Source organism: Thamnophis elegans, chromosome 1, assembly GCF_009769535.1.
Source record: "Thamnophis elegans isolate rThaEle1 chromosome 1, rThaEle1.pri, whole genome shotgun sequence".
In the NCBI taxonomy this organism is placed as follows: domain Eukaryota; kingdom Metazoa; phylum Chordata; class Lepidosauria; order Squamata; family Colubridae; genus Thamnophis; species Thamnophis elegans.
Window position 1 is genome coordinate 132,182,277 of NC_045541.1, and position 15,696 is coordinate 132,197,972.

The 15,696-nt window shown below is 37.5% G+C and overlaps 1 protein-coding gene across 2 annotated transcripts in view; it reads left to right on the plus strand.

The window, feature by feature from the left end:
* Positions 1 to 15,696, plus strand: part of ESRRB (estrogen related receptor beta) — a 106,132-nt gene that overhangs the window by 55,804 nt on the left and 34,632 nt on the right. The window contains exon 2 of one of the 2 annotated variants that reach the window (XM_032224558.1): positions 2,731 to 3,140. In XM_032224558.1, coding sequence (XP_032080449.1) covers positions 2,744 to 3,140 — 397 coding nt within the window. In that variant the 5' untranslated portion in view covers positions 2,731 to 2,743. Of the gene's footprint in view, positions 1 to 2,730; positions 3,141 to 15,696 lie in introns of those variants that run through there. The other variant, XM_032224567.1, reaches the window with a different exon arrangement.

Consider the following 15,696-nt stretch of genomic DNA (forward strand, 5'->3'; position numbering starts at 1 on the left):
TCCCCAGTTTTCCAGCACCTTAAAGCTACAGGACATGAAATTAATTTTGAAGGAACAAGGTTAATCTCCAAAACTGAACACTTCAACAAGAGAATAATTATGGAAGCTATCAAAATAGAGAAACACCCCCATAATATGAATAAACGTGAAGATACCTCCCATTTACCAGACATCTGGAAACCAGCCCTAGTCAACAAATGAGCCCCACCCACCACCCAGCCCATTACAACATGAAACAACAATGGACACACAGCCAGCACCAATCAGCATCAATCTACCAATCATGATACAACCACACAACCAATCATTCCACTTACTGAAACAAAGCCAGCACTCCACACACCCCCACCAAGATTTATAGAAAGACGGCAGCTCCGACCACGCTTTAAGCCCAAAACCCAGCCTGAAGATGGTGAGTGAGACCTCACTGAAACGTTTCCAAGACAATCTCAATCTTACATGGGAATACAACAAAACCAGCATACCTACACCTGTGAAAATCTCTATCTATCTATCTATCTATCTATCTATCTATCTATCTATCTATCTATCTATCTATCTATCTATCATATATATATATGTATGTATGTATGTATGTTTGTTTGTTTGTTTGTTTATTATATATATATATATATATATCTCCACATACATACACACACCCATACACACGCTAGCGCCGCATAAAAAGCACATAAAATGCAAGTAGAAAAATAGGAATCACCTTTGGTGAGAAAATAATAGGCTCCATGCGCCTTCAGCATTTAGTCATGCCGGCCACATGAACACGGAGACATCTTCGGACAGCGCTGGCTCTTCGGCTTTGAAATGGAAATGAGCACCGCCCCCTAGAGTTGGGAACAACTAGCACATATGTGCGAGGGGAATCTTTACTTTTATCTTTATCTTTATATTTAGTTTAATAATTCTTGATAAATCCTAAAACTCTCTCATCCAGGGACCATAAAATATGAGGACAATGAATTCAATAGGTTCATTTTGTATTGGTTACTCCATTTTCTTTCTTTCCTTATTCAATGGGATTTTTATTCCAATCTTCAATGAAAAAGGGTTTTAGAAGGGCTGACTGGGCACTTACTTGTTAAAAATGAAAAATAGAAGTCTCTTTGTACAAGGTTGCAGCCTAAAAGACATTGTATAAAAGGAAAAAAATGGATGGGGAGAGGAAAAAAATGATGAACAGATAATTGCATTATTATAAAACCAACTGACAGGATGATGGGAGAGGGAGAAGGTTTGTCTGGTCTGTCAGCAAAATTGTGGAAATGGTCTTCTTTTCCTTGCCTTCTGCATCAGTCTCATGGGATTTTGACTACCCTGAATGTACGTCCTATAGTGAGCCACTGCATGGATTTTAGTGTCCCAACAGAGGGGTATGTTTTCCCTATTAATTCTCTCCACAATATTCCTTACTTTGCAATCATCTATCATTTCCCCCCTTTTTAAAATAAGTCCCTAAACACTGCATGTATGCCTCCATTGTGGAGAAGACCTGGGCATTTGTTTTGTTTTAATTCTTACTATAATCAGAACTTTAAAAAGTTGGAAAGAGGCTCCTGATTGGTTTTTCAGTATGATTTCATGAAAATTATCTGCATGCAGGACTGGTGTGATAATGATTCATTGCTCTGGCTTTTAAAAATTGCATGAAGCTTTTAAAGCACTAATCGTGCCAATTAGCCAGAAAATGATTCATATGGAACTTACAAAGATGGATGCAGCTAGTAGAAATCTCCAATCTTATTGCAGTGTTTGTACTGCAGTGGTGTCAGGGATGTTTGCTGAAGATGGGTAAAAGTTGTATGCATCGCTGTCTAAGTCCAATGCATATGGAGGAGCTGGGAAAAACCACTTCCTGAAGTCACACATCTACTGCTGTGTCTGCTCCATTCTTAAAAATTTAGCAGCTTCCCCCCCCCCCCCGGCTTTATGTGTATTTCTAAAAAGATGTAACAGAAGAAAATAATAAATATCTGGGATCGTGTTGTAGTATTGCAAAAACATAGACATTGATTCATTGAGGAGAAATGGAAAAAAAAGTTTATGTGATGCTCTATTTAGGAAGAATGAGGGTATCACATAAACATTTTCCCCCCAGTTTGTTGTTATAGTTAAGGATGCATTTTTTCTGCTAAAACTATCTTACATCATTTAAAAAACCAAGGACAAATGAACCTGCTAATTTCCTTTTGTTTAGTTTTACTGATATTTTTTTATCAGACTTCCATATCAATTTGTGATTATTATTACTGTTTTCTATACGAATATTCATGTGCATTTAGCATGCTTTTATTATTTTGCCCAAATAATTTCTTTCCAAACCATTTCTCCCAATTCAGTTTTGTATATTGTTCTCTTTAACAAATACAGTTTTTAGAGGGAAATTCTATAAGTTGCAGCATTGTAAATGTTGAAGGGTAACTATATTTTCGTTATCTTTTGGTTGAGGAGGTTTAAGGAATTTAAATCTGTCAATTTCAGTGCCTCGGTTTTATTGTGTTTCAAATTTATTTATTTCTAAATCTAATGTATAAGTCTGCCCAACTAACAAGTGTAACTGATTCCATTTTTGCTCCCCATTCCATAGATTTAACACAAGTTATCTGGGCTTTATCAGAAAAGTGGCAGTGATTGCATTATTCAGCAGCATCTGAAGTAGGTAGGATGGTTCCCTCAACTAACAGGCTTCTTTTCTGTCCTTGCAACCCACAGGCTACTAGGCAGAATGTCCACAGATGAGCGGCATTTGACCTCCAGCTGTGGATCTTTCATCAAGACTGAGCCATCCAGTCCATCCTCTGGAATTGACGCCATCAGCCATCATAGTCCTAGTGGCTCCTCTGATGCCAGTGGTGGTTATGGCATCACTATAGGTGGCCATTCTAATGGCCTGGACTCACCACCCATGTTTGGCGGTGCAGGGATTGGTGGTGGTCCTTGCCGCAAGCGATATGACGACTGTGCCAGTGCTATTATGGAAGATTCACCCACTAAATGCGAATATATGCTCAATGCCATCCCGAAAAGGCTATGTCTAGTGTGTGGGGACATTGCATCTGGATATCACTATGGAGTGGCCTCTTGTGAAGCCTGCAAAGCCTTCTTCAAACGGACAATTCAAGGTAGGAGGCCGGTGAGAGCAAATGCAAGTGAAATGGTTACATCAAACACTGTTTTTGTTGGCTGACAGACAGAATCCATTATAGGGTTTTATCTGGGAATTGATGATGGCTAAATATTTTGAATATTCAAGGGAGATTAGAGCTGAAAAGCAAGCAACTTGACAATGTGAATTTAAACAGACCAGGGTCACAATACAGGCTTAATGGTATCTTTTGCAAATCTTAGCAACATTTTTCTTGTCGTCCTATAATTTGGCACTAAAAACCTAAGTGAATTTTCTAAATTCTGGTTGTCATTATTATTTCAGTTTTTGCAAGTCTGGGTAAATCAGATTATATGATTTCTATGCTTGCTACCTCATTCACATAATCTAATGTGTTTTAAGGGGGAAAAAGTTCTTTTTGCTGTTAAAATAGATATAATGGGAAAAAAACCAATGCTGCCAGTTATAAACGACTGGGTTAAAGAGATCTATTTTACATCCTATTCAAAATGTTAAAGGTGAGAATCAACAATTGAACTAAAAGCATTCCAAAATTTGGAAGTAATACAAGAGTAGCTCTGTTCCGAGGCCAGAAGAACTGTCTGTTTTTGTGTGTGGAAGATATATTCAGGAAAAGAGATGGTGTAGCACCTTCCAGAATGGGATGTAGAGAACTCTCTAGGCCAGTGGTTCTCAACCTGTGGATTGGGACCCCTTTGGGGGTCGAACGACCCTTTCACAGGGGTCACCTAAGACCATTGGAAAAAACATATTTTCAAAAAAAATATGGAAAACATAAAATAATTTTATGGTTGGGGGGTCACCACAACATGAGGAACTGTATTAAAGGGTCACGGCATTAGGAAGGTTGAGACCCACTGCTCTAGGCTATTGGGTGGTCTCAAGTAAGTAGAATTTTCAGAGTTTGCATATTTAAATCAGGAGTGTCCAGCTTTGGCAAATTTATGACTTGTGAATCTTAACTCCCAGAATTCCCCAGTCAGCATGTTTGGGAACGTTAGTTCATAGCAATAGCAATAGCACCTAGACTTATATACCGCTTCATAGTGCTTTACAGCACTCTATAAGCAGTTTACAGAGTCAGGCTATTGCCCCCAACAGTCTGGGTCCTCATTTTACCGACCTCGGAAGGATGGACTGCTGAGTCAACCTTGAGCCAGTCACAATCAAACTCCTGCCAGTGAGCAGTCAGCCTGCAATACTGCATCCTAACCCCTGGGCCACCATGGCTCAAATATAAATCTACTGAGTGCCAAAGATGTCGCTAAATGTTTCACCTTTAACTTTCTTCTTACCAATGTGAAAGTTTTTTCATGCTGCAGATTCAAGCACTCTTCATTCAGTTATTGTTGCTTTTCTAAGAAAGATAGAAATATTCTTTGACTACTGGGAACATTTGCTTTTGAAAACAAATGCCTTTTTTGTAGTATTAAAGTACCAACATTTTTTTTGAACTACAAAGCTCGTGCCAAGCCAAGAAATCAGCAATATTTTTGCAGATTAATATTGACATTTCAAGAATAAAATGTTATTTATAACAGGCATTTTGAACGAGGGAATAAAAAAGCTGACGATGGCAGCCACAAAAGCTCCATCCTCTTTTATCTGTGTTGCAATGAATGCAAAAAAAAAAATAGGGTGAAGATTTGATCGCATGGTTGTGACAATGTGATGGAACTCATTAGTAGCCTCGAGGAAAAATAAGGTGAGATGCAGCCTAGGGAACAATCAAATCCAAGGGACAGAAAGATTCTGTTAATGTAGCTTTACCATAAAGGACTAGAGCCTCTCTAGTTCTTTTCCTGTCTGGTTTGCCAGGGGTGGGAACTGACATTGATCTTGTAAGTACAAACTTCCCACCTACCAGTTTTAGCTGCCTGTTCCATTAGGGCAGGCCAGTGGTTCTAGCAGCCACTAGTGCCAGTTCGCTCAGGGACGCTGTGTGTGCATGCGCAGTACAACAAAAATTGCATGCGCAGAAGCCAAAAACAAGATGGTGCTGCCTATGGCGTTACCAGGAGAACTGGTACGGGGGCATGGCATCCTGGGTTATTGCCGGTTCCAGCGACCCATGCTGCCAAGCTACTATCGGTTCAACTGAACCAGTCCAATCCGGTAGGAATTCACCACTGGGGCAGACTGTCTTGTCTGATTGTTTCCTAGGCAAAATCTTTTCTTCTCTTTCCTCAAAGCCACAAACTTATTCCATTACAGGATTGCCATCTTGATTGTTTTTAACTATTCCTGTAAACATCCCAGTAAGTTAACTACTGATCCACTGCCTAGGAATTATTGTGAACAGTTATTCTTAGATCCGATAAATAATTAGACATTCAAATGACACTTCTTTTTAAACAGAAAACAATGGTAATCATTTTAATTATATCACGTAATATAATTATTGTACTAAATCTCTTAAATGGGCGAATTTATTTTCTTTATATCCTATTGATGTTGAAACTGTCAGCAGTAACTAACCACTAGTGAAAACCATATGTTGAAGAAATATGACATTTTGACTTTCGAACTGCTTTTAATTCTTATTCTTCTTATCAAATAAGTAAAATATAATCCAATAGATAAACACTGAATTTGTTCCAGCTGAACTGACTTGTAGAGATCACACTAAATTTCACTTCTGTAATATAGGAAGAAAATTGATCTTACATCAAAAGAAAAATTATAAAAAGTTGTAAGGGCATGTACCTGAAAACTACTATAAAACTTAAATCTTCAATTCAGAGAATGGCCGTGCTGCAAAAATCGCTGCGTTTTATTGACCTTATTATAGTAATATAATGTGGTAAACTGTAGTCATTAATCTGCTATTCTGTCAGTTTTCTAATCAATACATTTCAAACTACAAAAGTATATCTGCTTCATTTTTCAATATGTGTGCATATCAATACTGTACATGCAGACATTTTCTTTGTCCCTTCGAATTAGTCTTGACTCCTGGTGGCTGTTTGGACAAGCCTCTGCAGTTTTCTTGGCAAGATTTCAGAAATGATTTGCCATTGCCTACTTTCTAGGGTTGTGAGAGAGTGACTGGCCCAAGGTCACCCAGCTGGTTTTATGCCTAAAGCAGGCCCAGAACTCCGAGTCTCCTAGTTTCTAACCTGATGTCTTATCTACTACACCAAACTGAATCTTATCTAAACTCAATGTATTATAACATGCATTCTCTTGTCTATAGTTTTGCAAACTGACAATATTCTGAAATTAGAATATTTTGCATTTTGTAAGTGGAGCTGCGCGCATGGTGCTGGTTCGGAATGGGCCATAGCGGCACCCCAGGAGTTGGGGATTCCTGTTTTAAAACATATGCATGAAAATTGGAACCTGAAAACAAAGTTTTTAGTGTTTACAGTTTAACAAAAGAAAATTTCAACATATATAAGAAATTGTTATTTTTTTTCACAATTTTCTCTTACAATTTTTTAAAAATGAGAAACGAGGCCTTTAATATTGAAATACTAAATTGTCAAAGAACAGTTGAAAAATTATCTTTCTCTAAAACTTGATGGGTCAGTTTATTTTTAACCAATATCATGTTTGCACGTTTATTCATAAATCCATTATTTTCCATATCTGCTAATCATTCATATAAAAGTTCTATATCAGTATATATTTTTGATTTTTTTCTCTCAAATATGCTTCTTTAAATGTATTTTCTTCCCAAATGCTCATTTCTAAACTTCTTTCTTTTTAAAGAAGTTATATATTTTATTGATTATGTCCCATCAAGTTGTTGTTGACTATTGGTGACCATAAAGGTAATTTTTCTTATGAAGACACTGTATGTCCCTAGCCTGATATTTCGGGTCTTCTAGTGGTGTAGTCACTGCCAATGAAACTGAATCCATCCACCTTGCTGCTGTTCATTCTCTTCTCTTTCATTTCCTTTTTTTCCAGTATCAGAGCCTTTTCCAGCAAAGTCAGTTTTCATATATGTCAGAAATGCACATTATGTACTATTATAATTTTAATGTACTATTATAAGTTGAGTGAAAACTCTGAGTTGATTTTGTTCAATAATCTATTTATTTGTTTCCTAGCTATTCATAATATTCTCAGAGATCTTCTCTAACACCAAAGTTCAAAGATCCTGATTCTTCAAAGTCCACCTTCTCCTTCCATAGTGTCACAGAAAATACTATGGTTGCAGGATTCTGATCTTTGTAGGTGTAGACTTATCATGGCATTTGAATATCTTCTCCAGTGTCTTCATGGCTGAATGCTAAACTCCAGTGTATTTCTTAATTGCTTGTTCCTTTTACTATTGTTGATTGATCCAAAAAAGTCAGAAGCTATTCACCTTTTCGGTATCTTCATTATCAGTTCTAAGGCTTGTTGTTCTACCTATTGTCATTAGTTTGGATCTTCATTTTATTTAATTTTAGTCCCATGTTTTCCACTGTGCTCCTTCACTTTTATTACTAGGGCTTGCTGATCCTTTGCATTTTTGGCTATCAGGGTAGTGTCATCAGCATTGCGCAAGTTACTAATATTCCTTCCTTTGATTTTAAAACCACGATCGTGTTTTTCTCATCCACCTTCCCTCAATATACAGTTGGCATATACAATAGATTGAGTAAATGAGGGGAAATGTCTTTTCACACTCCTTTGCCATCCTTGAGCCAGACTGTTTCACCATATTCTGTTAATACTATATATAAGTTTCTCATGAGGATAATAAGATGTTCTGAACACATTTCAGTTTGATGTGATCAACACAATTAGAGGCATTTCTACAATCTATTAGCAATAGCAATAGCAATAGCAATAGCAGTTAGACTTATATACCGCTTCATAGGGCTTTCAGCGGTTTACAGAGTCAGCATATTGCCCCCAACAATCCGGGTCCTCATTTTACCCACTTCGGAAAGCTGGAAGGCTGAGTCAACCCTGAGCCGGTGAGATTTGAACCACTGAACTGCAGATAGCAGCAGTCAGCTGAAGTGGCCTGCATTACTGCACTCTACCCACTGCGCCACCTCAGCTCTAACTATGTCTATACTATACTATCTATTAACTATGTCATGACTTCTTTTTGGTATTCTTTGGCTTTCTCAATTATACTGCACGCATCCCCAATAATATTGTGGGTTCTTCAGATGTTTCTAAAGCCAGTTTGAATGACTGGTCTCTCTTTTTCCACGTAGGGCTCTAAATTGTGTTGAATGATCCTAACCATTATTTTGCTAGCATGTGAAATTATTAGAATGTTATATTGTTTGCACACTGTTCAATTTCCTTGTGTTGGCATTGCAGTATAGATTGACTTTTTCCAATCTTCATCCATTGTGTCATTCTCCTAACATTAAATCAAAATCTGCCTCTCTGTAGTAGCATCTGTTATTCTATGTCCTGGCACTATGTGGGTAATACCTTTTTCCTCTGTGACATTCTTTCTGGCATTTGGCAAGTGCTATTCTACCTACACCCAGGAGTCTTTTCTCATGAGCAAACATAGCAGGTCTCTTAATGTCAACTCATAGGATTTGGTTTATAATCCTCAGATTATCTACATGGCTGTACTTTGTAGTTGTTCCAGTTTGCACGAATTCTAAAATGTAGTGCTCAGAATGGAGGACGATGCTCCAAGATGAGACTGATCAATGCTTGGTAGTCTAGAACTATTTCTTTCTGCAATTTTTATAGAACTTATATTTCTGTTGATGCAGTCCAACTTTTCATTTGCACATATTATCGTTTAGATCAAGTTGAATTCAAAGATCTCTTTCATGTGTATTAGTATCAAACCTTGTATGCTTAATCTTATATACAGCATGTCCATTTGATTTTTCCTCTAAGTGAGGAAAATTTGCATTTGTCTCTATTAAATTTCATTCTAATACTTTAGCTGACTTCTGTAGCAGAGGAACAGCATGCTGAATTTCATTTCATAATTTCAGGGATGTAAACTATGCCACCCAGTTTTCTTTCACCTGAATATTTGACCAGCATTCTCTTCACCTTTTTCTCCAAATCATGAATAAAAATGTTAAGAGAGTGCCAGATCCAGGACTAATCCTTATGACTTCCCACCTAACTGCTTATGAACCATACGGGGCTTTAAAAATAATCAATTATACACATGACATCTTGAATAGATGATGATCATCCAGATTTTCTCAGCATATTTCCTTTTCTTTGAAAGCTATTAATTATGTTGGAACAAATCTCATAACTGGCCCTGCATCCTTGGGTGATAGCAATAGAAGATTAATGAGAATGTTTTAATTATAACCATTTGCCTAATTTGTGCGGGGCCAAAGCAGGCAGTTTTTGTTAGGTTCTTCTGACTGCCTATTTACTTGATAAGCAGATGCAGATGTTTTTGATGCTCCCTTGCTCCATTTCCATGATCTAAATCTTTCCTTTTGAATAGGCTATTAACCCCCCAGGAAAGCAATTCCAATGCAAACACGTGCTTTTCCCGTGCCTATCTTTTTCCTATTGCATAGTGATATTTGGAGTATAAAAGTTTAAACCAGATTAGTAGTGTAGAAAAGCTTAACTTTTCTCAATGCAACTGCTCCAATAACAAAATTTATTCTCATGTAACTTCTTAAAGTGATGGAAAAGTTCTAATGAAGAGTTTTGATTAACCAGCCACTTTTCCCCATTTAAAATAAGAATGTAATCATGTTTTGTTACATACAACTGTGCACAGATTTTTCTAGAGTCTGTGACACCTTTACCATTTAGTCTTGCCTGTTATTGTGCATCAAAGTTTAACATTTTGTTTGTGAAAGTGATTTTAGACAAAGCAACTTCTGATAAGATGCTCACAGTGGGTTCCCATGCTTTCAATTATTACTTTACTAAATCTATAAGATGAGGCTGAAGGTTTACATTTAATCTTAGTACCTATTGTTTTTTCAAAACTAGATAGAAATGATAGATGTATTAATCTTGAATTGAGGCAGTAATGTCTATCAAATGATGGGAATTCCTCCTGAAGTAATGGACAATTACTTTCAAATAATAGTTTCTGAATTACATTAGAAATATCTGTACATTAGTGTAAATACAGCAATATACTATTCAATCCCAACTGAGGAAAGACTTTTGAATTAGAGTCTATGGAATGGAATAAAATGTTCTTAATTTGTCATCAACCCATTGTTACTGTACTATTTTAATTACTTTGCTACTAGTGCAAATATAGTGTCCAACCTGATAAGTCCTCCAGTGTTAATGATACCCTTTCTGAAAAATTTATCTATTGGCTACAATATTGTGATGTGTTTTAGGTGGTTGGGAACTCTGCTTTTCCTTGAAAGAATAGGAAGCAATATGACATGATGCAGTCCCCATAAAGTGTCACTGGGTTATCTGAGAAGGCATCCTTGGAGTTATTTGGAAGGACAGTTCTTCAAGATTCGTAGGCATATGGCATTTGCTTGAGTAATGTTTTGAGCAATAATGGAGTTTAAACTGTTTCTCATTATTGTCATTGAGATTGTTTGTCTCAATCCTATGATTCCTGTGGGCCATTTGGAACAATAAATCATTACTTCAGAGGAATAGAATACCTTATGAGAAAATCTTGGAAACCCTCAAGAGAAAACCCTCTCTAATCCATTTGGAGATTATGCATAAATGCTGTTAAATAGCTAGTTTCTAAAAACTGATTTGATGAAATTTCCCTGTTTGATGCATTTCAATTGGTTAAACCATTTGGAAACAATCTAAAATGAGGAAGCACATTGAAACTGCTCTTAAAACAGCCTATTGGGGATGTCTCTAAGGATTACCCTGAAGGATTTTGAATTGGAGATGGTCCCTAATAACATGCAATTATGTTCCACAATCAGAAGGCACCAATACACTAGTCAATCAGTAATCTTCTTATGGTTTATATGGTATTTGAGAAAACCGTGGGAAATAAAAATGATAGTCTTCAGTCTTGGGATGTGAACAATTTATTTATTTTCAGCATTTTTACCAAACCTTTTCTAACAAATATTCAATGTAGATTATGTTCAGAACAAAATCTATGTAAAAGAATAAAAGAAACTGTTTTCGCTGTATCTCAAAACAATTGATATCCAAAGGCATTATAATATAAAGATAGTAGATAGTAGCTTCTAGTACCAGCTGTCTGACCTGGAGGGTGAGATAGGGGAAAGGAAAAGTAGAAGTAGAATAAAGCCTATAATAGGTATTAAAAGGTACTTCTAGTTAATACATGAGATTGCCTACCTTATTTTCCAAAAATCTGGGGACTTCAGTGTGTCAGGATACACATTTGACTTTGTTTATCCACCAGTGCTGAACTATGGTGCTGAATTATGGTGCTAGAGAAGACTCCTGTGAGTCCTTGGACTGCAAGGCGATCAAACCGGTCAGTCCTAGAGGAGATCAGCCCTGACTGCTCTTTAAATCCTGAAGAGGAAACTCAAATCCTCTGGCCATCTAAAGGAAGGACTCACTGGAGAAGAGCCTAATGCTGAGAAAGATTGAGGGAAAAACAAGAAAGGGATGACAGAGAATGAAGTGGCTGGATGGAGTCACTGAAGCAGTAGACATGAGCTTAAATGGATGCCAGAGGATGGTAGAGGACAGGAAGGCCTGGAAAATGTTGTCCATGGGGTCTCGATGGGTCAGACACAAATTCACAACTAACAACAACATCCACCAGGGAAAAAAATCTGGGTTTTGGACACATATTTTGCAGTTCAAGGATCCTATGTAATTGTACCACTCTAGGAAGGCTAAATCTCACACATTCCTATCTCTTTGTGTATCTGAAAAAGCTCAGAGCTGCTTCCTAGATTGGGTTCCACTTTCATTGCGTGGCTCCTCAAAGCATTGTTGGGAAATGTTCATTTGATTAAATTAGACGTGGTACAGTGGAATAACTCACATTCAGAAAGCATATTCTCATGACAAGTGTAAGCCTGCAAATATCCATGTAGCTTTCCTTGCTCATTGGCATGCATTGCTTCCTCCTCTGGCTGCTGAGGATACCTTGGAGCTCTTTCCATCATTGTCTGCCAGATTGCCCCTAGTCCACAGTGACTGAAGTGACAGCATGACTGCCAGGTAGAAGGCGGCTACTGGAATCCTGATGAGTTAATCTCATCACTTTATCACAAGGCACTTACAGAAATTGCAAGGTGGTGTGAGTAGCTCTTTTCTTCTGGCAGGCAGCCCAGGACTCATAAAAGAAATTGACATACTTTGTGATGGGGTAAAAATAAAATAACAACAGAGCAGAGAACTTTGTTAAATATTTGAAGACAATAGTTTATCTTGTCCTGGAATTGCTTGCTTGTGGGGAATACATCATCTGCTTTTGTAGGCTTTTCCTCAGATAAGCGTAAGGACAGGAGAGAAATTTGTTTTCTTTTAATACAAGCTTAATATATAATTTCCAAAATACAAACCAGAATGCCATTTACTTTAGCTCACAATGATTGCATTGTAGTTTTCCAATCATAAAATGCATACATGAATGGAATTAGACAGTAATAATGCATATATGCAGAACATTTGCTTGCAACAATGTTTGTATTGGGGGAATTGGGGATATACAAAAATGGATATAAATTTGGAGAAGACTTAAATTTATAAACTGACAGAGCAGTAGGAAAACATGCATTTGCCTTGAAACTCTGCTTATTGCTATGTATGGGAAGCCTAACAAACAGGCTGATCCACTTTTGTTCATAATTAAAATGCCCTTCCCATCTTTGCAAATTGCAGCATGTTGCCTTTATAAATATGTACAAGGTCACCTAGTGGGCATTAATACTTTGAGAATGTTTGTCTAGATTCTTCCTTTTGAATGAGGTGTGTTTTAAATGTGATGATTTCCAAGCACAGTCTGGTTAATTAATATGACTTAAAGCAATATTTAAACAAAAAAGCTCCAACTTACTGGATGGTGAGATCTGTGTGTGCATGCAATCTCTCTCTCTCTCTCTCTCTCTCTCTCTCTCTCTCTCTCTCTCTCTCTCTCTCTCTCCCTCCCTCCCTCCCTCCCTCCCTCCCTCCCTTCCCCCCCCCCTCTCTCTCTCTCTCTCTCTCTCTCTCTCTCTCTCTCTCTCACACACACACACACACACACACTGTGTGGATGACACTTGGGATTAGGCAGAGTGTGGCGAAGTGGGGAAGGGATCATTCTACTACTTTACTGATGGAGAAGTTAAGACTGAGGAATGGCTGAACATCAACCTCCAGCAGCCCCAGGCACCATGGACAGTGGCAATATGGTGTTGGAATTGTAATTGTAATTGTAATGCTATACTAGGAGATCCATAGATTTCTAACCCCTGTAGTAACTAACAATGTCCAGTTGTATAATGACATCACTGGAATAACTTTTCCTGTATGAAATTTATTGTATATTCATTAAATATACTTTGCAGGAACTGCATTCTGAGATATATATATAAAAAGAAAAGAAATGAAATGAAAGATAAATTGCAGGAATATAGAAAGGGCAAATTTACTGTTGTTGTTTTTTAAAGTCTACCTTCTTGTGCATATAAAAAGCAAATATTCAAAATCGAACTGCAATGGCAAGGCAGTCGGTCCATTCAGTGGCAAACTTAAGAAAAATAAGTTTGCAGCTGAATGGACTGATTGCCTTGCCACCACAGTTCAATTCTTAACTGGGGATCAGGCCTGCATTTCATATTCCAGCTTTTAGAGGTATTTGATATTGCTCAGATTATTGAAATTACTGTGCAGTGCCAGATTACAGACTAAATGGAAGCAGATGCACATAGTTTATGGAACTTCTGACCAATCTCTCTGTATCCTGAATGTAAATCTATAGTAGCAGCAAGGCTGTCAGCATACAACTCGGCAAGGAAGAAAACAGCTGCTCCTGTTGATCCTAAGTGGGTTCTAACTTCTTATGTCAATTAACCAAATCATACTTCTTTCAATTGCTGCACATTTCAATCCATCTGAGTCTGTCCCTAAAAAACCCAGAAATGTTATATGGTATACCCCTCCATACCACAGAGGTCCCTGCTGCAGTGGAAGAGCCTTGTTTGATCACTCTGACTGCTGACTTGAAAGTGAAAGTGTTTTAGGGCAATGCAAATGACCCATTTCTCCCACCACCCAGCAAATATACGTTCTTTCATATTGACGCCCATATGAGGTTTCATCGCATCTGTCACGGTTCTTCTCTCTAGCAATGCTTCATTGCTGAAAAAGTAAGAATGACCCTGTTTTCCCCAAAATAAGACCTCCCCGGATAATAACCCCAACCAGGTTTTTGAGTGCATGCGCTAAAATAATCCCTCTCCCGAAAATAAGCCTTCCCCGAAAATATTGCAACACAGCAGCAGCAGCCATGAGGTGACCATGCTGGCTGCCTCCTGCACCTCAAAAATAATAAGAACTCCCCGAAAATAAGGCCAAGTGCTTATTTCATGGGTCAAAAGAAAATAAGACCCTGTCTTATTTTCGGGGAAACACGGTACATGCCCTGCAATATGCTAAGTTTCAGATTTGTAAAAAAAGAAAGCATTTTAGAGAGTATATGGAAGTTGTACCTGTCTTTGCAGGTATGTGAAAGGTACTATCTGACCGAGTCTGTATCAAAGCATTTGCACAAGACTCATGACTCTTCTTTTGCAACATAAACATAATTTTGCAACTTCCCAACCTTAAAAATCCACAACCTCCTCTTCCAACAAACACATATTTCTCTAATTCTAGGCAGCAGATCTCTGGGCAGAGACTGTGCCATTTCTAGATTTAATTATTTCACCATAAGGATTAATTTATGCTGATGCATCATTTAGTGTGAGGCTGTAGTTGTCTTATTATGCCTTTGAATTGTTTTAATGACATTTTATATGGTTTTATTGGCTTGTTTTATTGCATCCTCCTTGGTACTAATTTTAATGAAAAGCAGGCTAAATTTGTTATAAATAAATACAAAAATAAAATATTTCTCAGGCCATTTTATACCACTTGAGGCTTCTATTTCCTATGAGCCTCTTAAGCTATTTCTTTGAATGCATGAAAATTACTATTTGCTAATGTATCAGAGAGGTATTTGTATATGTTAACTTGTTTAATTCCCTTTTCTCTAGCACCTGTTTTGAAAAAGAAGACTGAGGGGAACAGTTTTGATTGCAGAGACAATCTTTATAGAGTCAATGGCTCATTGTCCCAGTACAGTATCAAATCTAAGATCAAATGCATGGTCTCAGTGAGCTTTCTGTGCATTTCCCCACTTTCCTCCCCAAAAAGATCTCCTGATATAGCATGTAGTTTGCTCTTGGGAGAAAGTCTACAGTGACCTCTGTTTTTAAAATGGCCTCATGTTACTGATGACTGACTCTTGTTTCCAAACAGATGTTTTCCCCTTTAGGTCAAAGTGATCTTAATGGGGAAATCCATGTTTGCTCATTTACATGTCAGCACTATTTATATTTGCTGGATAAGAGAAATCTAATCCATGTGAGCTAGAAACAATTATAAACTGTTCCGTTTCCCTACTTTATTCATTTTAGGTACATTGTATGGCATATCAGAAAACTCCAATGAGGAAGAAAAGTCCACTT